Source organism: Tachysurus fulvidraco, chromosome 26 (genome assembly GCF_022655615.1).
Source record: "Tachysurus fulvidraco isolate hzauxx_2018 chromosome 26, HZAU_PFXX_2.0, whole genome shotgun sequence".
Lineage (NCBI taxonomy): Eukaryota > Metazoa > Chordata > Actinopteri > Siluriformes > Bagridae > Tachysurus > Tachysurus fulvidraco.
Window position 1 is genome coordinate 5,857,119 of NC_062543.1, and position 25,232 is coordinate 5,882,350.

Sequence of the window (25,232 nt, forward strand, 5' to 3'; positions counted from 1 at the left end):
CCTGATTAAGCGCACAAAGTAATTATTAAAACATTCATGGACTTTATGGAATCTGTATTAAAAGCTATTATTATTATTATTATTATTATTATTATTATTGTTTGTTTGTTTATTTATTTATCATAATCATCATCATTATTATTCAGTATTACACATATGTATATTACTGTATTAACAATATAGTTTGCAGATTATTTTATATTCAGTCTATCACTGCTATTAATTTTATTCTATTACTTACTACAGTACTATTGATTTGAATACATACAGTGTGGATATAAGCATACTAGATTTATATGTATATACTTCAATATTTCCATTCGTTTCAGGTTTCTATTCGTCTCAGATACCATTTGTGACTTTGATAAATGTATTAACTTTTTAGTAAGAGCCCCTAGATTGTTTTACTAAATGTTGTTATTTATTAATTGTTAACCTACTAACATACTTTAAAATGCCTTATAATTAATTATTAATAATAATTAACTTCTTCTTAATTATTTTATTTTACATAACACTGTAAATATCTCACCAGAGATGAATAAAAAACGTTATCTAATTTTTCTCCAGAGACTGAATTAAAGAAAAACAGATTCGCATAAATTCTTAGGACATTTTGGAGATTCCTGTGTATTGTAAATTAAATATCAAATTTATAAAATACAATAAAAAAAAGGAAATTTGCTCCCCTGTACTAGGTGAAACAGACACCAATATGAACCTTTATAGAGATTTAAGTAGGAAAATATTTTTCTGTAATATTAATTATTCAGTAACAGCTAAAACTACTACAGTATAATAATTAATACGTCTTTTAATATATAATATATATTTAATATATATTTATTTACTGAATCACAGTCATGAATAATTTAACGGATAACACTTCGTGTAAAATTAATGTACCTGATTACCTTTGTTTAAACGCAATAATGGGCGTGGTCTTGATCACGTGTAACCAATCAGATCTGTCGTAGAGCTGGAGGCGGGGTTTGTCAGGATTGTGTGTTAGGCGTGGAAGAATATTTTGTCCTTCACTGTGGAATTTTCTGACTCAGAAGTAGGAAAGAAAAGCAGGCTTTCTGGACAAAAGGACAGTCCTGATCATTGTACTATGGCAAAAGTCAAGCAGAAACTTTTCTTCAGGACTGAAAACGTGTCTGGAGGCAGAACAGATGGCGAATCTGTGAGTTTTGTACAAGGTGGAAGTACAAAGAAGGTAAAGTGCACTTTACTGTCATTACTGACATCTGACACTTTAATGATATTATAATTAAAAAGGAAGTGTATTGTCATTAGATATCACTTTTGTATTTGATCATTAAATTAAATTTAAATGGTGTAACAAGTCTTTCGCCTTCTTTTATTATGGATAAATAGGTTTAAAAGTTAAGATATCACCTGATTTATTTATGCTGTTGTCCAACTTATCGAACTAACTCTAAATCTATCTATCTATCTATCTATCTATCTATCTATCTATCTATCTATCTATCTATCTATCTATCTATCTATCTATCTATCTGTGTGTCTGTCTGTCTGTCTGTCTGTCTGTCTATCTGTCTGTCTGTCTGTCTGTGTATCTGTGTATCTGTCTGTCTGTCTGTCTGTCTGTCTGTCTGTGTATCTGTGTGTCTGTCTGTCTGTCTGTGTATCTGTCTGTCTGTGTGTCTGTCTGTCTGTCTGTGTATCTGTGTGTCTGTCTGTCTGTCTGTGTATCTGTCTGTCTGTGTATCTGTCTGTCTGTGTATCTGTCTGTCTGTCTGTGTATCTGTCTGTCTGTCTGTGTATCTGTCTGTCTGTCTGTGTATCTGTCTGTCTGTGTATCTGTCTGTCTGTGTATCTGTCTGTCTGTCTGTGTATCTGTCTGTCTGTGTGTCTGTCTGTCTGTCTGTCTGTGTATCTGTCTGTGTGTCTGTCTGTCTGTCTGTGTATCTGTCTGTCTGTCTGTGTATCTGTCTGTCTGTGTGTCTGTTTGTGTATCTATCTGTCTGTGTGTCTGTTTGTGTATCTGCCTGTCTATCTATCTGTCTGTCTGTATGTCTGTTTGTGTATCTGTCTGTCTGTGTGTCTGTTTGTGTATCTCTGTCTGTGTGTCTGTTTGTGTATCTGCCTGTCTCTGTCTGTCTGTCTGTCTGTCTGTCTGTCTGTCTGTCTGTCTGTCTGTCTTATCTATCTATCTATCTATCTATCTATCTATCTATCTATCTATCTATCTATCTATCTATCTATCTATCTATCTATCTATCTATCTATCTATCTATCTATTTATTTATTTGTTGATTGATTCACCTTCAGAGCCATAGTTGTTCCAAAACCCGTCTCAGGAACACAGTTATAGTCCATCATTGGACACCAGGAACTTACATTCACACATATACCCGATATACGAGCATATGGGAGGAGACTCAGAACAGCAACCTGAGTTCAGGATTGTTGTTAGTTGGCGACTGAACCTGCTGTCGCCCTTTTTTAATCCTCAAATCCAATAAAAAGTTCTGGAGCACCTAAACCAGAGACTAGTTATTAAGAGGAGATAATTGTATTAACCTACGACTCAAGTCTCAGGCCACAGTATGTTTGTTAATTCGAGATGCTGTTTGTCCCGGCAGTGTCCGCGCACAGTCAAAACAGGGGGATAAAGTTTGTGGACACTTGATGATCACACCCACATGTGATTCTTCCCCAATGTGTTACCACAGAGGTGGAAGCACATAATTGTAAATGTCTTTGTATTCTTTAGCATTACAATCTTCCTGCACTGAACCTGTACACTAAGCGAGGTCCATGAAGTCATGGTTTGCCAAGTTTGGAGTGGAAGAATTCAAGTGGCCCTCAAAAAGCCCTGACCTCAACACTACTGAACACCTCAGGGATGCATGAGTCTTCGTACAGCATCTTTATTAGAGCTCTTAAACACAAATCCCCACAGCCACGCTCCAAAATCTGGTGAAAATCCTTCCCAGAAGAGTGGAGCTTAATGTAGCAGCTAAGGGGAACTAAATCTGGAATGGATCGCATGGTCAAGGGTTCACAAACTTTAGGTCATATAGTGCATCTTTCATCTGGGGAAAAGTCAACGTATTGTGCCTTTGACTATCATATAAAGTTCATATTTTGCCCTTTTGGGGGTTTAGAATGCTTGCATCTTGGGCAATAAAAATGTGCCCCCATCCTCAGGTGCAAAAATCTATAGTTTAACTTTAGCATTTATGATATTTATGGTATGGAATGTGAAAAGCCACATCACTGAAACCACAGCGTTACTTCTGGTAGTGCTTACTTTTGCATCGTATGGATAACTCTGTGTAGGGAAAATCTCAAGCCTCTGTCTTGAGCACATAGAAAACAAGAAGTTGGGAATGTAGCTTCATAATATTAAGAAGCAATCACACTGGTCTTTTGCCTCTCTGTTTGCTTAGGGATGCTTGGCACCTATCTGACATACGCTAGGGTTTTATGGTATTGGCACTCACTTAGGTCCATCATGCAAGAATCTAATCAGCCAATCAAGTGGCAGCAGTACAATGCATAAAATCACACAAGAACAAAAAATCTAGTGAGTTACAGTTTTGTAGGCAAAAAAAGAGAAGTCAGAGGACAAGAAAGCTAGGATAAGTAAGGACAAGTAACCACACTACAACTGTAGTGAGCAGAATGCCCAGCATGTTGAACCTTGAGGCGGAAGGGCTACAACTGCAGAAGAATACATCACGAGTCCACACCTGACCAGGAATCTGCGGCTACAGCCGATTCTAATCTTCAAATATAGCTTGGAAATGTGGTCTCGGACAGACTGTATTGTTGTACCGTGTGTGTGCGTGTTTGTGTGTACGTGTGTGTACACGTGTTGTCATGAAGGATTACACAAGCTTGCATTCCTTCGCTGGTGCAGGTGCATAAATAGTTTTGTCTTTGCGTTGCGTGGCCCGTCTTGCTCTCGCTCCGGCTTTGCTTTGCAACAACATGTCTGCAGTGTGTCAATACAGGATGAGATCACAGAGATCTCCTCTTCCTCATCTACAGCCCACTGATAGACAGATAAATGAACAGATAATAAGATGAACTGACAAATAACAATGGTTTTATCATTTGTTATAAAATACCGACAATTTAATCTAATTATATTATATAATGTAAGACATATTCTGACGTTAGATATCATACTTTAAATTTATTGTGGTGTGTGTGTGTGTGTGTGTGTGTGTGTGTGTGTTCTCTTCAGGTAAACGGAATGACCGAGCGGCTTCAAACTCGCAGGAAGTCTCTCAATGACTCACTAGAAGGAGATGTCAGAACTTTTTTAGTAAACGAGGCTGAGCTCCACACTTACGATGACCTGACCAAAGTCAACCCTGTAACCCCAACCACAGGTACATACACACACACACACACACGAAACCAAGCCGACAACTCTGTTTACACCATTGCATAATTTGTACAAGTCTGTATTGTGACTGAAGTCACATTTGCATGATACTCATTATTATTATTATTATTATTATTATACTCATTATTTTACTTCTTCAGTCTCCTAAAGGAGATTTAATATTAGACATTAGTAGTAGATTATCCCGATTACATTTTAATTCATTTTAATTGAATGTCCCTTCTTTCCTTCCCTTCCTCCCCCTCTCTTTCCTTCCCTTCCTTTCTCACTCACTCTTTCCACTCTTTAAGCTTTCCTTACTTTTTCACTCCTTCCTTCCTTCCTTTCTTCCTTCCTTCCTTCCTTCCTTTTTTCTTTCCTTCTTCTTTCCTTTCTTTCTTTTTTCTTTTTCCTTTTCCCCTTTTTTCCCTTTTTCCTTCCATCCTTTCTTTTTCCTTTCCTTCTTCCTTCCTTCCTTTCTTTTTCCTTTTCCCTTTTTCTTTCCTTCTTTCTTTTTTCCTTTCATTTCCTTTCCTTTCCTTTCCTGACCTGACCTGGCCTGACCTAAAAGTGCATACCTTTTTTTCACATGAACCCAATAACATTAATAAATAATTTTGTGCGTGTGTGTGTGTGTGTGTGTGTGCAACAGTGCTAAAATGCCTGCAGGCACGTTACAGCGCATGTGTGTTTTACACCCATGCTGGCTGCACGCTGGTGGCACTGAACCCCTTCCAGCCCATTCCTTACCTTTACTCTCTTGACATGATGCGCGAGTATCACTCAGCTTCCCAACCTCAGGTACACATCCAGTCTCTTCCTATATACAGTATGTACACTGCATCAGTTACTGGATCTGTAGTGATATTCTTATCCTTATGTTGAAAAATCCAAAATTATTGGAACCGTTGACAGTATTGAGGTCAATCATATGGGCTAAAACATATGTGTCGCAGTAGTTCATGAATCAGTACAGAGTTTTTTTCTGCAAAGTATCTGATATGATCAGATTATATAAACAAATAATCAGCCTCCACTAGCAGTAGCACTGAGTAAATATTTGCCTGGTTGGAGTGCAGGCAGCATGAACACAAAAGCAGAATGAGTGATGGATCATAACCTTGCACCAAGTATTTTTTGTGTTCTACTATAATGTTGTCAGTCAGACATTATTGGCAAACATGAGAATTACTTGACATTGTGTGCACAGAAGATTTATCCAATGTGCTGGTTATATACTGCAGGGTATTTGGTGTTTTGTTACTGCGGTGTCACCTTGAAAAACCTTGTTCTAGTGTTTGTGTTGCCATTTGAGTGCATTTTATGCTTCAGCAAACTTCAGGAAGTGTAAAAGAAATAGAATTGTAATATAAATCACAAGGCTATCTGATTTAATTAACATCACTACATATGGCAGTGTGCGGACCATGTTAGTGCCTGGTTATAAGTACATTAAATTGTATATAATATTATCTTGACATTTATGATCAGGGTTTCTGAAAGCTAGATTTGTCCTTTTCTGGGTTTCGTGCAGGACTTCAAGCCGCACATCTTCATTGTAGCCGAAGAGGCGTACAGGAATGTTCAGGGCCAGGTTGAACCTGTCAACCAATCACTAGTGGTCTCAGGGGAGAGTGGAGCCGGGAAGGTGGGTAGAGTCTCATTGTGGTTTTTTTATTGCTAGACTCACTTTGACTCATCTTGTTGAATTAGCGTCATTGTGTTTCTCTCTAGACGTGGACTTCACGCTGCCTCATGAAGTATTACGCCACAGTGGCTGCCTCGTCTCCGAAGTGCCAGTACATGGTGGAGAGGATAGAGAGACGAGTGCTGGACTCCAACCCCATTATGGAAGCCTTTGGTGAGAGAGAAAGAGAGAGTGAATGACGGAGAAAGGGAGAGCGAAGGAGAGAGCGAATGAGAGAGGAAGAGAGAGCACGTGAGGGAGCGAGAGAGAGAGATGACATGACTGAAGGAAAGATGGAAGGAAAGAAAAAATGAGCCATGAATTAGTGAGTCAATTTGGTGGTTTGTAGGGAAAGAAAAGCAAGAAATAATAAGCAAGGTTAGGCTTAGATACTTACTGAGGCAGGGAAAGCAGCACACTGTAGATCTTTCCATCCGAACCAGAGCTGAAAAATAATACCAGTCAATACAGTCAACTCCAAAAATTGTCATGTTCATATGCTGTGGCTAGTAGCAGGGCAGTGCTTCGTGGATGGAAAACATGTGGATAGTTTCGGAACATATTCCACTTCTCATCCTCATGCTCTTGCTTCTCGTTTGTGAGACTCTGCATTACATTTCAGCCTGAACAGGATATTTTTCCCCCCTTTGTCCTATACAGGCAACGCTTGCACTTTACGCAACAACAACAGCAGCCGCTTCGGAAAGTACATCCAGCTTCAGCTGAACGGGTCAGTCTGTGCGGTTTCACACCAGTCCAACAGTTACACAAACACACAACAAAAGTGACAAGCTGCAATTCGATCCCACACACTGTAAAAGTCTGCTTCGTTTGTCTCAAGTTGTGACAGTAACTTTTGTCTCGGTTTTATATCAAGCTTACTGCAACATACACGCAATCAAATGATTAGTTAGATCTAGTCCATACTTTTGGGCCAATCCTGAATTTAGTTCACAAGTAAACGTGTATTAAAATGAATCATTTTGCTGTCTAATATTCTCCTTGGTTTTTCTGTGATTATTAAAATGCATTGTAAATACAGCAGTATATATATATAGTATTATTTTTTTAATTTTTTTATTACAGTCCAAACAAACCATCACTAACGTCCGTGCATTGCACTTTATCCTTTATCACTTAGATGTACACCGGAATATGACTGATGGATAGAATGGATATCAGACTTATCCTTTTTGCACTGTGTCTAGATAGACATGTACAACCGTAGCACAAGACTTTTATTCTATATAGATGCTTAAAGCCTTCTTTATGTGAACATAAACCTAAAATGATGCATCAACGAGTGATCAGTTAATCAGGGAAATATTTGTGGATGATGTTAACCGCTCGCTCTCAGAGCCTGATGTGATTCTAAATTAGTGCAGGTGAACACAGAGCGTATAAAACGCTGAAATAACAGAAGTTAAAAGCCAGACGATACACATTCACAAGAGACAAACCTAGAGCGACATCAGGGACTTGTGTACTTGTGAAAACGCAGGCTAAAATCTAATGAGAGATATTTGTCATTTGTCATACAGTTCTCAGTTGTTGGTAGGAGCCTCAGTGCAAACGTATCTCCTAGAGAAGACCAGGGTGGCATTTCAAGCTCCTAATGAGAGGAATTTCCACATATTTTACCAGGTAAATACGCTTTCTTTATTTAACCAATCCTTGCCTGGCAAAATCAGTGCGATACCTGGTGATGCCAAACAACTCGAGGGAATCCCAAAATTCAGATAGAATCACAATATAATCATATTTCCAAATACAAATATGACTCATAGTATGCTGCAACCCCCAGTACTCTGAGTGAGGCATCACAAGAAACAAATCGTGCATTAAGGGGTCTTGCATTAAGGATAATTAACAAGTAAAAACAAAAAAAATGTGTGTAGTAAGGAATAAAACAGGACTAGGACGTGTTGTTTGAAACAAACAGCTTCATTACAGATTGACTACGATTCTACTTTTTTCTGTTAATTAAAGAAAAAGTTATTCTTTTTTTATTTTTTATTCATTTTTGCTTCTTGCTCTCTTTTGAAGTATATAAGATAAAAAAGTGTCATGTTCCAGAGAAACTGCCGAAGCTGTCGTTCTGAAAGATCGGAAAACGTACAATACAAAAAAAAACAACCTTCTCACCGCTGTAGCACTGACTGTTATAAAGAGCTAAGACTGAAGAGTCCTGGCTTAAATCCCTAAATAATCATTTCATCAGAGGAAAAGTTGACAATGTCAATGATTTGTCCCGTTGTCAGTTTTTACGATAAACACTAACGTATTAGAGTGCATTCGTTTAAACCCTGCTGCCTGGACAGGAGTGAAATAAGTCAACACAACTGTCTCTCTGTTGTGTATAAACTCAGCAATGGGTTTGACTCGCACTAGTAAAATATTCTCGAAGGAAATAGTAGCACTATTTTTACATACCGTATTATGAAACGTCACATCTGATGATGTAATAATTGTCTTAAGTTTGTGGAAAATTGTAAATGAGCTGATTGTTTGCTTTATGTGTCGTTTAGATGATGAAGGGGGCCACAGAAGAACAGAGGCAGGAGTGGGAGATGCCACATGGACAGAAGTTTACCTGGTTGCCAAATGCAGAGAAAACCCTAGAAGGTCTCCTTCATTCTATCTTTTTTCATATTTGTCTGCTTTGATTATATAATAATAATAATATTTATTTATTTATTTGTTTATTTATTTATTTATTTATTTATTTTAAATAAATTCTTCTTTCTATTTATTTATTTTTCTTTAATATCACTATAGAGGATTGCTTCCAGGAGACAGTTGAAGCCATGATCAGCCTTGGCATTGACGCACACAAGCGTGCACAGATTTTCAGGGTAAATTCTGCCCTTATTACTCTCAGAAACAAAATTATTGGCACCCATGTAAATAAGGAATGCATTGAGTTGTATTATGAGTGTCAACAAATTCAGAGGTTTATTATTATAATTTTTTTTTTATTTTGGCATTTTTTTTATTGCAGCATTCTTTCTTTAGTATGGGTTATTTTTTTTAATGAGCCTTTTCAATAAATATATTGTGAAGAATTTTGTAAATACTGTACATGTAAAGAATATTTTTTGAGGGAAAACAGTTCTTATGGAAATATTCTGTAGAAATGGTTAGTCATGGAGAATATAAATATTCACGTGTAATGTTTATTTTAGACAATGTTTCCTTGGCTTTAAACACTGGCTGTAATTCTAAAGATGACCGTGTTATATGTCATTAATCGTGAGCTCTAAGATTCTTTGTGACTTTCTGATTTTAATGTAATCCTGTAGATCCTGGCAGGTCTTTTGCAGCTGGGGAATGTGAACTTCAGTCCTGCTCCTGAGTCTGAGCCCTGTGGCCTCGATCAACAGTCCAAAAGTAAATATGAATGCCGTAGACTGATCTCTTGCTGCCTGTAGAAAAATATCCTAACATTGTCTTTGTTCTCCTGATGAATTTGATTAGTTTAGGGTTCTGTGTTGTTACTGTACGTCAGAAAAGACATCAGGGATAAAAAGTTTACATAGTTTACGTAGTGTAGAAAAGGCTCAAACAGGTACAAGTTGTGTTTTATGTTAAAATGAATTTTAGCTGAGTTTAAGAGCTAGAGCTTTGTGTGTGTGACTTTCTGCTTGTTTATTATGTATGCAGGTTTTCTAGAGAAGACGGCAGCCCTGTTACGTGTGCCGGCAGATGAGCTGCAGGAGTGTGTGAGCGTCCGGACGCTGCGTGCAGGAAAGCAGAGCGCTCTGCTCAAACCCTGTTCACAGAGCGAGTGTGTTGTGCGCAGGGACTGTCTCGCTAAAGTCATCTACGCACGGTGAGCCTTGTACACCACTACACAACATTAACACAACTGCATGGTAGTTAAAACTTAAGGCCGGGCTTGTACACAACAGTGTGTCAGATTATGGATTATTTAATGCTGTGTCATATTTTGTTGTTGGTAAATTCTTCTTGAAAAGAAGGCAAATAATAATAGGTAAATAATTCTTAAATAATAAATCTTAAATAATAGGTAAATAATCCTTAAATAATAAATCATAAATAATAATAGGTAAATAATCCTTAAATAATAAATCATAAATCATAAATAATAGGTAAATAATCCTTTTTCAAAGGTGATCCTTGAAATTGTTTCTTTTCTCTTTTTTTCATTTTATTTTATTTTTTTAATGATTATTTTCTATGTATAATTTGAACCTTTTCGAACTTTTATTATTTCATTTTTTTTCTTTTACTCTTTTGTTTTTTATTCTATTTTTACTTATTCTTTCCTTTCTTTGTTTTTCCGTATTTTTTTTTTCTTTTTTCTGTTGTTTCTTCTGATTCTTTTCATTAAAGCATTCAAACGCTTTAATTTGCATTTCTGTGAAACTGTAATGTCAATCGTTGAACATCATTTCTAATTATTGGAGGATAGACCTGGGCCAGTTCGTTTGAAATGATTTATTATTTATATGTTTTTCTTTTCGTCTGACAGACTGTTCGATTGGCTGGTCGGCTTCATCAACGTCAGCATGTCCGCAGATGACTCCACGTGGTGCAACTTCATTGGTATATAACTTGCTCTTCCTCTCCCTCGACCTTCTGTTTTTGCTCTTTTTTACGTGACACAGGACCTGCATATGTTTTTTTTTTTCTTTGCAGGCCTTTTGGATGTTTATGGCTTTGAGTGTTTCCTACTGAACAACTTGGAGCAGCTGTGTATTAACTACGCTAATGAGAAGCTGCAGCAGCACTTTGTAGCTCACTATCTGAAGGCGCAGCAGGAGGAATACGTGTCCGAGGGACTGCAGTGGTCTTTCGTCCGCTACCAGGATAACCAGAGCTGCCTGGATTTGATTGAGGGAAATCCCACCTGCATTTTCTCCCTGCTTAATGAGGTTTAGTCCTGAATATGAGAACATACTCAAGATTATGGGATTGGATTGATTTTTGTATTCAGTCCTACTGTATGTTAATGCATTAGAGCACATTATTGTGTCATACGATTCGGTTTGTCTTCCAGGAGTGCCGTCTGAACAGGGCGTCCGACGCAAAGCAGTTCCGGGAGCGTTTGCAGAAGGAGCTTTCTGAGAACGGCAGTATGAGCTGGGACAAGTTTAGCAAGCAACCGCATTTTGTTGTGGCGCATTACGCAGGCAAAGTTAGCTACCAGATCGAGGGCATGATGGAGAAGAATAAGGTACAGCGGATATACGTGTATGAGCTCACAGTGGTCACGTAGATTCCACGCTTATTTGTCTTTCGGGGCTTTTGAGTGTTAAAACATGAAGTGTTGAAACCTGAAACATTTTTCCCCTGTGTGTAGGATCCAGTCCCACCTGAACTCCTCAGCTTGCTGAAGAAATCTGTGGATCCTCTTCTGCAGAGCCTGTTTGCAGACTCCGACACCGAAGTAAACCCTCGCGGCCACAGCAGAGTCGTCACCGTCGTCTCCAAATTCAAGGTAAACTACACATGAAAGTAGTGGACAAAAAGTAGCAATCCATTAATAGCAAGGACTAAATCGGTCTTTTGCACTTCCTGGAATGGAGTCATACAACTGTGTGTGTTTGTTTTAGACTGAGCTATTCTTAAAGCCACTAATTACAGGTTTAAAGCGGTTTCACAAAACCAATCTCCGAGCATTGCTCATCTAGTTTACTTTCATAAACTTCTGTATAAATCGAGCAGGTATTTAAAGCGTTTACACTAAAGACAGATGTGCAAATAGCAATCATGTGTATAGATAGTTGAGGTAAAGTGCAAGTACTTGCAAATAATTAGTAGATAATAGCAGTAACGTACGATACAGTAGCGGAGACCAGGGACAGTTGTAACATGGGACGGTTGTAACACCTTGAATTCCTCCAATCAGAAACAACCTAGAGTGATGACACTCACTGTGCACATGCTCAGTTAGTTTCCCTCCATTTTTGCCATAAAGGGCGCCACATTTGAATCTTCCTGATGGAGTTATCTACAAAAGATTGTTTTTGAGGTAAAAAAAATTACTTTTCTTTCTGATGTACTTTTTTGGATGCTGTTATAGGATCAAATGTATATGGATTCAAACACGTATTATTAGAATAACTATTCTGTAAGCTAAAAATATAAACGGCTAACAAGTGTCAAACTAGCAGTCAAGCTAGCTCACATGAGATGACATGCGTTACAACCGTCCCTGTACACTGTGACGGTTGTAACAGTGGAGAGACTGTATTAAAATCAATTTTGCAACCTGTACATATTTCATAAAACCACTTAAATACAAAGCTTCAGCAGTTGATGGATTGAAGTTTATAATATAACAAATTGGTTATTCCAGTAAAAATGGTTTTTGATGTATTGCTAAAAAATTGCAAAAAATGTTACAACTGTCCCTGGTCTCCCCTATAGAATGGCGTCTAATGCCGATGTTTAGTTATTAGGTGGAAGCCGATAGCTGCGTTGAGCTGAAGGGAGAAAGATTGTGAAATAGCTTCTTATTTCTCAGGCATTAGACACAATCTTGTAGAGCTAAATTACTAAATTGCAATTGTTTTTTAAATATCGGGTTTTGTAGAACTCCTTGGAGAATTTGATGAAGATTCTGCACAGCACCACTCCTCATTACACACGCTGCATTAAACCCAACCCCGACTGCAAGCCGCTTACCTTCAAGAAGGAAGAGGTAAGGGGCAACAAACAACACGTCGTCCGATTGCACGTGTTCTATGTATTTGATGTTTGCTTTCTTTGTAGGTCATCACCCAGCTGGAGGCATGTGGAATAGTGGAGACCATCCACATCAGTGCTGCAGGTTTCCCTATCAGGTAACACACCGTTCTGGCCCATTAGACCAGTCGTGTGACATCCGGGGGAAAAATCTCGTTACTTTATGCCAAAATAAAGACGGTTGTTTAATAAGACATTTAATGTGAGGTTTCATAGTGTTCCTTCAAGGAAATGACAAAAAAGTTGTCTAAAATTAAAAATGAGAGAGAGGGAATTAGAACAGACCAAAATTTGGAACTCTTTTTGGAATTTTTTTTTTTTTTAATGGGATATTTCTAAATTATTTAAAAAAAAAAAATGAAATAAATTTGCTGTTAATTCTTGTTTTTGGTTCGTTGTTTGGGATAATTGTTAGGATGAAGATAATGTATGTCGTTAGAGATATTTTACAGTATATGTATTCATTTATATATATTTTTAAATTCTATACAAACACTTTTTTTTTTTTAATTCTATCCAACACAGGGTTCCCTATGACAACTTTGTCCAGCGTTACGGGTTGATCACCAACACCAGACTCCTGACTCGAGGTGATACAGACAGTATCTCATTTCTGTTCTTGAATGTCTTGCTTTCTTTCCTTTCCTGTATCTGCAGTTCTCTGCTCGTCCTATCCTTCCCACCCTAAGGGGACGCAGAAATGACCCTGACCTATTAGTTCCTCAGGAGCTCTTGGTTGTACAATTCCACTCGAGTATAAACTATATATTTTAGAAAGGAAATTATTTGCATTTATATTACTTACTGTCCAGTGTCACCCAAATGAAGATGAGTTTCTCTTCTGAGTCTGGTTCCTCTCAAAGTGTCTTCCTAATATCATCTCAGAGAGTTTTTCACTTGCCTCTTTCACCTCAGGCTTGTTTTTTTAATACTGGAAACACCGATTGCAGTCTATAACTAAAGTGAGTGACGTGACATACAGCTAAGTACGGTGACCCCATACTCAGAATTTGTTCTCTGTGTTTAACCCATCCAAAGTGCACACACACAGCAGTGAACACACACACACACACACACACACACACACACACACCGTGAACACACACCCAGAGCAGTGGGCAGCCATTTATGCTACATTACCCAGGGAGCAGTTAGGGGGGTTCGGTGCCTTGCTCAAGGGCACCTCAGTCGTGGCCGGCCCGAGACTCGAACCCACAACCCTAGGGTTGAGAGTCAGACTCTCTAACCATTAGGCCACGACTTCCCTTAAAAGATCAGATAGTGTAGTTTGTAGGATCTACAACTCCACAATAACGGACTTTCTTCAATTCTAGGAACTGACAATGAGCCTGAGATCGCTCTAGGCCCCGCTGTACAAGACATATTGAATGCAGTCCTGAGGACCAATTCTTCTGCTCCTAACTGCACATCCAACAACAACAACGTGATGGTGCATTGTGGGAAGACCAAAGTGTTCCTGACGCATGTCATGGTAACTCCACATCAATTTTCTTAGCATTAAATTAAGACTAATTCAAGATGTGATACAAAAAAAGGCAAAAGTGTTCCTAAACTGAGAAGGCTTTCATATTTAATATTGGTAACGTGAAACCTGAAGCGCACCGCAGTACCGAACCTGAGGAGGTGGTGTGAGTTTGTTCGCACCATGAATGTGGATGCCACTCGCACTGCACCGGTTCAGGAAGTACAGTAACCTGTGCATGTGTTTTAGCCGTAAACGATATCATTATTTATCACAACACACATGTATCATGAGTGGCAGGCAATGTTGTGGGACACAGAAGAGGTGAGAGGCCTTACTGCACATAATGGCACCAAAATTATAATGATTAAAATAAATAAATAAAAAATATGGTGAATCATGTTGTGTTCTGGGGGCACGGTGGCTTAGTGGTTAGCACGTTTGCCTCACACCTCCAGGGTTGGGGGTTCGATTCCCGCCTCCGCCTTGTGTGTGTGGAGTTTGCATGTTCTCCCCGTGCCTCGGGGGTTTCCTCCGGGTACTCCGGTTTCCTCCCCTGGTCCAAAGACATGCATGGTAGGTTGATTGGCATCTCTGGAAAATTGTGTGTGTGAGTGAATGAGAGTGTGTGTGTGCCCTGCGATGGGTTGGCACTCCGTCCAGGGTGTATCCTGCCTTGATGCCCGATGATGCCTGAGAAAGGCACAGGCTCCTCGTGACCCGAGAAGTTCAGATAAGCGGTAGAAAATGAATGAATGAATAAATGTTGTGTTCTCAATGCATGTTACGTTGGATGGAATCGAGTGAGCGGATCACGTACTTGCGTTCGGACCGCCGTAAAGGTGCCCAGAAATGAGAAGTTCTGTGAAATGACTGCTCTCACCTGTGTGTGTGTGTGTGTTTCTCTAGTTAGAGTTATTGGAGGAGCAGAGGTACAGAGCGCGCTCTCAGAAGGCCTTCTCTATCCAGTGCTACTGGCGTAGATACCAACACCGTCAGCGAGCCACAAGGACAAAGTGTGCCACTTTTATACAAGCAGGTATAACAACATCTACAACATCCAGTACACCTCACATTCCTGGTTGTGGCCTGTTGAAGTGCCAATGGTCTGAGAGAATTCTGTCTCTATATTCCGTGTGTTTCTGTGTATTTCAGTGATACGGGGATGGCTGGTCCGGAGAGACGTGAGGAGATGGCGCAAAGCCGCTACAGTCATCCAGAATAAATGGAGGTTTTGGAGGGTGAGTGTTTTAACACAATTGAAATTTTGCACTATGAATCTTTGATGATTTATTATATGTATGTATGTATGTATGTATGTATGTATGTATGTATGTACGTATGTACGTACGTACGTACGTACCTACCTACCTACCTGACCTTGACTCCATTATCTACACTTCATTCATTTACTTTCATCATACTTGGCTTCGTTTTTGGCTGAGGTGGAAAACTTGAACGTTAAACACAGCCTGATTATTGTATTATAATGTATTTAAAGTGGCACTACTGGCTTGTTTAGCTAAACATTTAAATATATTAAGATGATCTCTAAATATCATCACAGGATTCTCACCTTTCACAAACCAGGATATAAATAAAGAGACGTGATCGAGGCTGACTAGCAGATTTTCGGGTTGAACAATTTCTTCTTTCTCGCAGGCTTTGATGGACTCCCTGGCTGAGGCGGAGTTGGATGATGCCGAGGACCTGCAGGAGGAAGAACAGGCACGCTCCTTGCTGATTCAGAGAGGTTCTGTGCCTCTCTCCAGTTTGCCCTATCCTACAGCCGTCAGCAGCTTGCCTCTGGGTCTGGCTATGACCTTCACCCCCGGCGTCACTGTGACTCTGACCACTACAGGTTTCCATAAGGTCATGTCTATCATGGCCACACTGAAGATCCCCTTCAGGAACAAAGACTACAAAGTGGAGACCAACCAGTTCAGACACGGCGTGGCCTCCATCCGGGCACAGCCACAGGTCAGACATTCACTTATCTAAGAAAGCACTAAAAGTTATTTGATATCGAACAAGATCAGATTCCTTCCCATGTTTTATCCCTGACAACATTATTATCCCAGTATAAAGTGTAAAAGACACAACAAACAGACACAATCTGCCGATTCCTGGGTTTATCCTGGAACATTCAATTTTTCTCTTTAATCCATCAGTTTTTTTTTTTCAATGTACACTTCTCTCTACAGGGTTCTGTGAAGCTTCACACGCAGAGATCTCCTCTTCGCTATGCTGACATGTACCCAGGATCCCATGCTGACGAAGTGACTGGGTTTAATCAGATTCTGCTGGAGAAATCATAAATGTGTGTACTTCTTACTCCATACAGTTCCTCCAGGATGTTGCAGAAATGTTTTGTGAGGAGTTTCTTTTCCAAATCTTTGTACATTTTAAAAACAAAACCAAATAATACTTGAATTAGGAGAAAGTGCAAGCACGGGGTTCGTCTTCGAGACTCCTCTTTAATGGCTGTACTCGGGTTTGACGGATGTAAACGGGAAAGCTTTGGCTGAACGTATACATCGATACGTCTTTGCTCAAATTGACAGAAAATCTGGGGTAACTTTTTTTGGGGTAAAAATCGCAAGCACCTCTGAATATTGCCCCGAATATTGACCAAAGCCAGCGTTACCCAAATCAATGCACCAGCTGCCACATCTGCTCAGGTCTGCCACAACTTCAGGTCTCTGTGTTGCTGTATATATTCCCTGTTATTACATACGTGCCTTTTGTAAATGACAGTCTGCACACGACCGTAGGCTATTTTATACGTATTTATTCTGCGATTATGATTCCTGCCTGAGAGATACAAACGACTGCTTATTTGGTTGTGATCACACTAATATTTATTTGATTGATTTGAGATTCTTCTTAAAGGTAATATTGTGGTAATAGTACACAGTTAAAGATCCACTCAGTCGTAAAATAGATCGAACGTCTTGACTGATCAGCTGTTCCTTTAATTATTTCACTCGAGACGTGATCAAAACACGGATTTCTATCAGGAATTATAACTTGGTGGAAAGGGGGGGACTCGATATTAACTGGAAACTTACTGTACTGTTTACTTGATGTACTTTTCTGCTTTATTTAATGCTCGTTGCACAGACAAACAAAAACACTACTTTTATAAAGAACAGTAGCATTTATGACTAAGGCAGCAATGGATTTCTATGTATTTTATATATATAATTGACTTGCTGGGGTTTTTTCCCCAGGTCCAAGTGTTCCTAATATATTTATATCTACAATGTTTATGCACTGTAAATCTGTCGTTATATGTTCAGGAGAATCTTTAGACATTACTTGGCTAAAATGTTATTTTGTCCTGTTTCTTATCCCGACTGTAAACCAGCTAATAAATTTGATACGGCATGTCGGATTTGCGGAACCGAATTAAGAAAGGTGGTTTTGTTCGTTTTATTCAAATATCTAATGATTTTGTGTTAAGACTAAATGCCTTTTTCAGGTACATTTTATGACCAAGCAGTTCTTTTACTACGTATTATAACATCATGTTTCTGTTACTCGTTAATGTTTCAAAATAAAATTGATCACATTTTATTCGCTTACAATACAAATCATTGGGAGAAGGAAACAAAAGGTGGACCAAAAAAACTATTAAAATAACACTATTAATAATAAACAGTATTTGTAAGTGAGTCTTGAGTCTTTAACTTCTGTAATCCGGCGAAGACTAAAATGTTCCATATTTGAGGACGGGACGATCCTAAAGACCAGTGGAAGCCGTCTGTACACACGAACACGTGTCCATCTTGTTCTTCCTCAAGCGCAAGCCTGAGTGGATGTTCTTACTCAATTTTCTAATCATCGTCGTTGTCATCATCATCATCATGAGCTTGTACTTTTGTTGGTTCGATGATCTGTAAGCACTGGTTAGCGAGCTCTACAAACAGCGGCTCCTGCATGGCTTTCTTCATCTCTTTGGATTTGTCTGCAGCTGAATCGACACTCAGCATCAGGTTCCTCAGGTGTGGATTCTGCAGCAGAGTCCTCAGTTCCTTAGATTCACCTATGTGGAGACAAGGTACGATCAGAATCAGGGGAGGTTTTCTGATTAGGCAAGAGATGTAAAATAACACCCAAGTACAGATTTCAAATGTCTGTAAAGTGTTTTTCTTTTTGCTTTTGTAAATAATGATTATATAATGACTATTTTGAGGGTCATCATCAGATGGAAAACTGTTCGGATGTGGCTTAAAAAGTTAATGAACTGAAAGTACAACATGGAGTAAAATCCCGACGCATTGTAGATCCTGTAGCAGCCTTTTGTGACCGATAACACATTTCTGTAGATAAAAGCAGCTCATCAAGAAAGGGAGGTGATTTCACAAATCAGCTTATATCTATTGTAGAATTACATCAAAGTATAAAATGATGACAAAAACGTATTGTTTGAAGATCTGCTCATGTCCCTAGTCCAAACTAGTAACATAAATGGTTTATGCTGTCTTTAAAAAACAAGACAAAACAAAATATCCTTATCCTGACCTTTTTGAATATTAGACTATTACGAATTTGATATCAGCATCTGATAGCACCAGATGTTGAGCCCAAACCATTTTTATTTTTCACTTTCAATGGCCACAGCAATACATATATATATATATATACACACACACACACACACGAAAATCTATCCATCCAGCCGGCTGTTTGATGATCTAAATATACACAGTACCTAATAGCTGAAGTTTGTGCAGAGGAACTCGGTCAGACTGACTGTCCTCATCTAGGAGGTCATCATCTGCCCACGGCTCTCCTGCTGAAATAGTACACAAATACTTGTCTATAAAAAGTAAAAAACAGACACAGAGTTGGGGAACGTGTCACGCACGTTTATAATAGTGTTATGTAGTTGAGTTTAAATAGTGCAAATGGCAAAAAATAAGTCTCAAGGTTAAGTCCAAGCAAAACAAAAATAGTGCAAAACATTACTTAATACTAAAGAGATTTAAAACCCAACTTTTAAGACACTGCAATATGTTAACACAAAGTAAACACACCCCGACTCTGACAGGAATCTGGACACGGTGCAGCACGTGTGGCTTCTTGCACGGGCTGGCACGAGTCTGTAAATACAGCACACACAAAAATATGACTAAAAATGTCTCATTAAAATAACCAAAATGACTTTTGTGCTAGAAGTGTGAGTATATAGAGTTAATAAGTAAGAAAAAAAAAAGCAGGTTAAAATTACAACTACTTAATAATGAAATTTTGACCAGAGACATCTTAACTGATTCATCTCTTTTTAATACCTTGTCATCCTTTCCTCAGTTTTTGTAGCAAATGCGTTTCAGAACAGTTGAGCAACTCAAAAGGGTTTGAGGTGACTTTGTGGTTTAAATTATTCGACATTCATTCATTCATTTTCTACCCCTTATCTGACTTCTCGGGTCACGGGGAGCCTGTGCCTATCTCAGGCGTCATCGGGCATCAAGGCAGGATACACCCTGGACGGAGTGCCAAACCATCGCAGGGCACACACACACTCATTCATTCACTCACACACACACACACACACTACAGACAATTTTCCAGAGATGCCAATCAACCTACCATGCATGTCTTTGGACCGGGGAGGAAACCGGAGTACCCGGAGGAAACCCCCGAGGCACGTGGAGAACATGCAAACTCCGCACACACAAGGCGGAGGTCGGAATCGAACCCCCAACCCTGGGGGTGTGAGGCGAACGTGCTACCCACTAAGCCACGTCACCCCCCATAAATTATTCCATAAAGGTTCACCATCACTTAAACCAAACAAGCCAAATGCAGACTAATACACTAAATGTGTGTATTGACATGTGCAATGAAGGGGACTGAGTACATTTATTACTAGCCAATATGATCAACATACAAAAATACATTTTAGCAGACACTCTTATCCAGAGCAATTGAGGGTTAAGGGCCTTGCTCAGGGGCCCAGCAGTGGACCTGGGATTCGAACCCATTGCCTTCTGATCAGTAATCCAACACCTTAACCACTAAGCTGGACTTTTCAGCAACCTTAGTACCTTATAAATAATTATAAAAAACTAAGTAAACTTTAATAATAAAAAAAAGGTTATAAGGCTTACCATCGTTTTTGTGTTTCTTAAAGCACCCTAAAGAACAGCTGTAACGTAAAGAATATGGTTTAACTTTTTTTTAACTACTAAGCAGGCTGGAAATTATTTAAATATATATTTATTTATACACGTACAATGTAAAATATCACAGGCTTTACTTACTATCGTATTCTGCACACAGGACATCTGTATTTGGGAACTTGCTCACTGCACACCACACAAACCACCATGACTGCTCAAGAAAAACATCCGAGTTTAATTCCTAACATAAAAAAAATCAAGAAAACACGTAATAAACATTAAGTTTGACAAACACGCGTCCCATCATGCGCCATATGGTTCCGCTGAATACCAAACGCAGTCTTTCTCCCTACGTAGGCGCACTACGTTGTGTACAACAAAGCGACTTGATCTAGGGCACTTTATAGCATATGGTGTAGATTTGGGACACTTCAATGCCAGGAACCTCTTCCGGCGCAGGGATCATATGTGAGGTTATAGTGTCCTTGCACGTGTTTCAAGCGCATTCTGTGCGTCTGAGTAGCCGGTGATCAGATCAGATCAGATCAAAAGAAGTGCAGCCATGCTGAAATCTTTAACACGTGCTGTTAGCATCGCGGCTCGACTGACCAACAAGGCCCCGAGTGCGTGTTTAAGCTTCGGCACTGAGCCGCTTGTCAGATCCGCGCTGTGCCCCCCGACCTCGGCCACCATCCGGCCGTTTACGCGCTCCATGTGGATGATGTGCGGCAACAACGACGGCAAACGAGACAAACTGCTCGCTACCCAACACACTGTCCTGTCCTGCGGCTGTGGAGGCCTTCATACAGAAGGTAAAGTACCTTTAAATAACATTTCATGTCGGATAACTAAACATATCCGTAGCGAGCTTTTTAGCCTTTTATGCTAACCAGGAGAAGCCGAAATAATTATTTTAGTGTTCATTCAAAGCGTCTAAATTTCAACTGCTGTCGTTAAACAGTTCCTTTTGGACGTCAGGAATATTCTCTAGCTTTCAGTTTGTTTCTTAGTGTCACTTGTTGAACAGGGGTGTAATATGTAATTGTGTGTGTGTGTGTGTGTGTGTGTGTGTGTACACAATGCAAAAATGCTAAAATGTATTTTGTATCCTAAACCGGATTTGACGTCACATACTCGCACTTTGCTTCATGTGACCTTCAAGGAAGAATGATGAAAGTTAAAGCAGGAATGACAGACCCACCGACATATGGACTGAATGACAGACCCCTCGACATATGGACTGAATGACAGACCCCCCGACATAAGGAAAGAATGACAGACCCCCGACATAAGGAAAGAATGACAGACCCCCCAACATAAGGAAAGAATGACAGACCCCCCGACATAAGGAAAGAATGACAGACCCCCCGACATAAGGAAGGAATGACAGACCCCCCGACATAAGGAAGGAATGACAGACCCCCCGACATAAGGAAGGAATGACAGACCCCCGACATAAGGAAGGAATGACAGACCCCCCGACATAAGGAAGGAATGACAGACCCCCGACATAAGGAAGGAATGACAGACCCCCCGACATAAGGAAGGAATGACAGACCCCCCGACATAAGGAAGGAATGACAGACCCCCCGACATAAGGAAGGAATGACAGACCCCCCGACATAAGGAAGGAATGACAGACCCCCCGACATAAGGAACTGATGACAGACCCCCGACATAAGGAACTGATGACAGACCCCCCGACATAAGGAACGAATGACAGACCCCCCGACATAAGGAACTGATGACTCACCCCCGACATAAGGAACTGATGACAGACCCCCCGACATAAGGAACTGATGACAGACCCCCCCGACATAAGGAACTGATGACAGACCCCCCGACATAAGGAAGGAATACACAGGAAATGAATGACATTTACATTCACAGCATTTAGCAGAATCCCTTATATCCAGAAAGACTTACATTATGTAATATTTATACAACTGAGCAATTGAGGTTTAAGGGCCTTGCTTAGGGGCCCAACAGTGGCAGCTTGGTGGACCTGGGATTTGAACACATGACTTTCCAATTGGTAGCCCAACACCTTAACCACTAGGCTTCCTACCTACCTTCCTACCTACTTACCTACCCGCTGCACTGCCCTGTCACACTTTTTGTGCACGTGTGTATATATATTTCTGAATAACCCTTTTTAATGTTATTATATCCCAATGTCATACAGGTGACAAAGCATTTGTAGACTTTCTCGCAGAAGAAATCAAAGAGGAGAAGAAGATCCAGAAAAGCAAGACACTCCCCAAGATATCTGGAGGATGGGAGCTTGAGCTGAATGGCACAGAAGCAAAACTTACCCGCTCCGTCTCCGGAGAGAAGTAAGTCTGCCAGCCGGGTTCGCAGTAATATATGTGGGGATTGGAGCAGAGAAATGATTTGTACGACTCTTTATATGCCATACTTTAGCAAGTAAAACTTTTTGTTTATCATTTATGTAGATGAGCTGATCTTTTTTATTTGTTTGACAGAGTGATCGTCACATTCAACGTTAACAACAGCATTCCCCCGAACTTGGAGGAGGAACCAGAACAGGGCCAGAAGGCTGAAGGCAACGAGGTAGAACACACTCTCACTTCCTCTCACATTTCTGTATCGAACAGATTATTTATTTATTTGGACTGTAGCTACTGCAGCCTCTGCGAGTGTAGAGCAAATGGAGCTTGTGGTAAAAGGACTTGGGCATTATTGTAATAAAAGATGCATTTTTTTTTGGACATGGGTCTAAGGCTATACTCACTGGCCACATTATTAGGAACATTAATGTAATAGCAGTACAATACATAAAATCAACACGCTACAGTAAATCAGAGATTGACTCTTTACAAATACACATATTGAGATAGAAGAAAGGCACATCAGGGTCTGCTTCTCTCGGCCATGAACAGGAATCTGAGGCACCGGTGGGCATGGGCTCGTGAAAGCAACAAGACTATTGTGTTATTCGGGCATGAAGGAAAAGATTTTCAATGATATTCAAACTGTAATTGTGATCTTCCTTGCTGAAAGCAGAAGACTCTTAAATGTATAGATTTTCCTTTTAAGATGAATTGACATTTTGTATTTCATAAACTATATTCTAAAGTGTTGCTACAGTGGTAACATTTTGTATTTGTATGGTATTTGTTTTTTTAGCCTGACATCGTCTCCACGCCTAACTTTGTCGTTGAGGTGACTAAACAGGGAGCGAAGAACTCCCTGGTGTTCGATTGCCATTTTCCAGAAGATGAGGTAAACCTCTATCAACTCTTTCATTATATTATATAATTATATCGTTTCAAACACCTAAGCATTGTCAGTCCTATTATGTATATCTGATGATGCATCCAAAGCTTTCTGACTTCATGCAGATCGGCCACGGTGAAGGAGAGGAGGAAAGCGATATCTTCACCATCCGTGAAGTCAGTTTCCAGCCTGAAGGAGAGGAGGACTGGAAGGAGACAAGCTACACCCTCAACACAGACTCTCTGGACTGGGTATGTGTGCTTATCTAGCATTGAAAACCTAAGATTTATTAGGCTACAGAGAGAAAGGGATGTGCTCCCCCCCCCCACATTTTTCCAATTTTAACAGTGCACATTAATGACATCTGGTGGTCAAAAGCGCGAACTGCAGTTTCTTGGCCGATTCATAAATTGTCAATTCCTCCACTTTGATTAAATTAAATACTGATGTTTAACAAAATCAACTTAGACACTATATTTGGCCATTGATCAAGACTCCATAACTCTCTGCTCCAGGGTGCTGCATGACAGCTGAAATTGCACTCTGACCCCATGCAAAGAAAAGTAATTCAATGACCTGTAATGTACGTGATACAACAGTTAGCTTCTAAATGAGATTTCTGTAGGAATGGTTCTTGTGAATGGTTTTCACAATTAATAGCTCCACATTAATGCATGCCTTTAAGGTATAATACTTTTTTTTTTTTTTTTAGATGACACAAAAAGAAAAGTTATTATAGGAAGGATGGGTGTTTCTTTTGCTCACAGCTGTAAATCTTTGCTCTTTACAGGCACTTTATGACCATTTAGTGGACTTCTTGGCTGATCGTGGTATTGACAACACCTTTGCAGATGAGCTGGTGGAGTTGAGCACAGCACTGGAGCATCAGGAGTACATCAAGTTCCTCGAGGATCTCAACGGTTTTATCAAATGCCACTGATTTACATTGTGTGCAGTTTTCCCCTGTCCAACTACTAGGAAATACTAATATACAGAAATAAAGACCCAGTACAAAACGTTTATACTTTTTTGTATTTTGAAATAAATTAAGTGTAGTGTATGGCCTTGAATGTAAACGTTGAGCTGTTAATTTATGGGACTTAATATTTAGTCCAAAACTGGGTTTAATTTGGGTCATGTGCAAGAAAATAATTGTACAAAGTTGAATATGTTCTTGTAATCTTTAATTGTTAAAGGAAACAACTCCTATTCCATCTATAAACCTCAATCGCTTGTGTTCTCAAAATGAATATTTCATAAATCAAAACTTGTGAATTTGTTTTCCATTTGTGATCAATGTTAAATGATCCCTTTATTTTTATCAGCAAGTTTAGATCATGTACAGGATCTTTAAGGCCGATTTAAAGCCGTAGGTTTCAGGGTTATGAGTACAGGAAGACTTTATGAAAGCCTTTTGCTAAATTTAACACAAGGCTCTTGGTCATGATCCACACTCCAACCAATAGGTTAGTCTGGTGCTCAGTAACATTCTGGACACATCCTCTAAACCATCTCAGGCTAAACACACCACAGTGCCGTCTCACTGCATGCTTACAGGCTTAAGGTCGTCACCAAACTACATTTCGTATCTGAGATTAACCACTAAAC

The 25,232-nt window shown here is 39.5% G+C and overlaps 3 protein-coding genes across 4 annotated transcripts; 2 read left to right on the plus strand and 1 right to left on the minus strand.

Moving 5' to 3' along the window:
• Positions 1-986: 986 nt before the first annotated feature.
• On the plus strand, positions 987-17,832 carry LOC113634137 (unconventional myosin-XIX). Its single transcript, XM_027132885.2, has 23 exons — positions 987-1,219; positions 4,226-4,373; positions 5,022-5,170; positions 5,904-6,017; positions 6,104-6,230; positions 6,717-6,786; positions 7,598-7,700; positions 8,585-8,681; positions 8,835-8,911; positions 9,359-9,446; positions 9,720-9,888; positions 10,552-10,625; positions 10,719-10,954; positions 11,080-11,256; positions 11,383-11,520; positions 12,619-12,726; positions 12,798-12,868; positions 13,296-13,360; positions 14,105-14,262; positions 15,163-15,292; positions 15,409-15,494; positions 15,916-16,233; positions 16,458-17,832. Exons 1-23 carry the CDS (start codon positions 1,115-1,117, stop codon positions 16,569-16,571), a joined length of 2,922 nt encoding a protein of 973 aa, XP_026988686.1. The 5' UTR covers positions 987-1,114; the 3' UTR covers positions 16,572-17,832.
• Positions 17,800-20,820, minus strand: znhit3 (zinc finger, HIT-type containing 3). Of its 2 annotated transcripts, none has more exons than XM_027132891.2 (5): positions 20,526-20,820; positions 20,373-20,410; positions 19,296-19,361; positions 18,971-19,051; positions 17,800-18,301 (listed from the first exon to the last, which is right to left on the minus strand). In XM_027132891.2, the coding sequence occupies exons 1-5, from the start codon at positions 20,591-20,593 to the stop codon at positions 18,093-18,095; spliced, it is 462 nt and encodes a 153-aa protein (XP_026988692.1). In that variant the 5' UTR covers positions 20,594-20,820; the 3' UTR covers positions 17,800-18,092. The 2 variants fall into 2 exon arrangements, with proteins under 2 accessions (XP_026988692.1, XP_026988691.1); XM_027132890.2 differs by having other exon boundaries at positions 18,971-19,054.
• Positions 20,821-20,823: 3 nt separating this feature from the next.
• On the plus strand, positions 20,824-24,644 carry LOC113634139 (complement component 1, q subcomponent binding protein). Its single transcript, XM_027132887.2, has 6 exons — positions 20,824-21,196; positions 22,570-22,720; positions 22,871-22,958; positions 23,535-23,630; positions 23,750-23,875; positions 24,415-24,644. The coding sequence occupies exons 1-6, from the start codon at positions 20,947-20,949 to the stop codon at positions 24,562-24,564; spliced, it is 861 nt and encodes a 286-aa protein (XP_026988688.1). The 5' UTR covers positions 20,824-20,946; the 3' UTR covers positions 24,565-24,644.
• Positions 24,645-25,232: the final 588 nt, after the last annotated feature.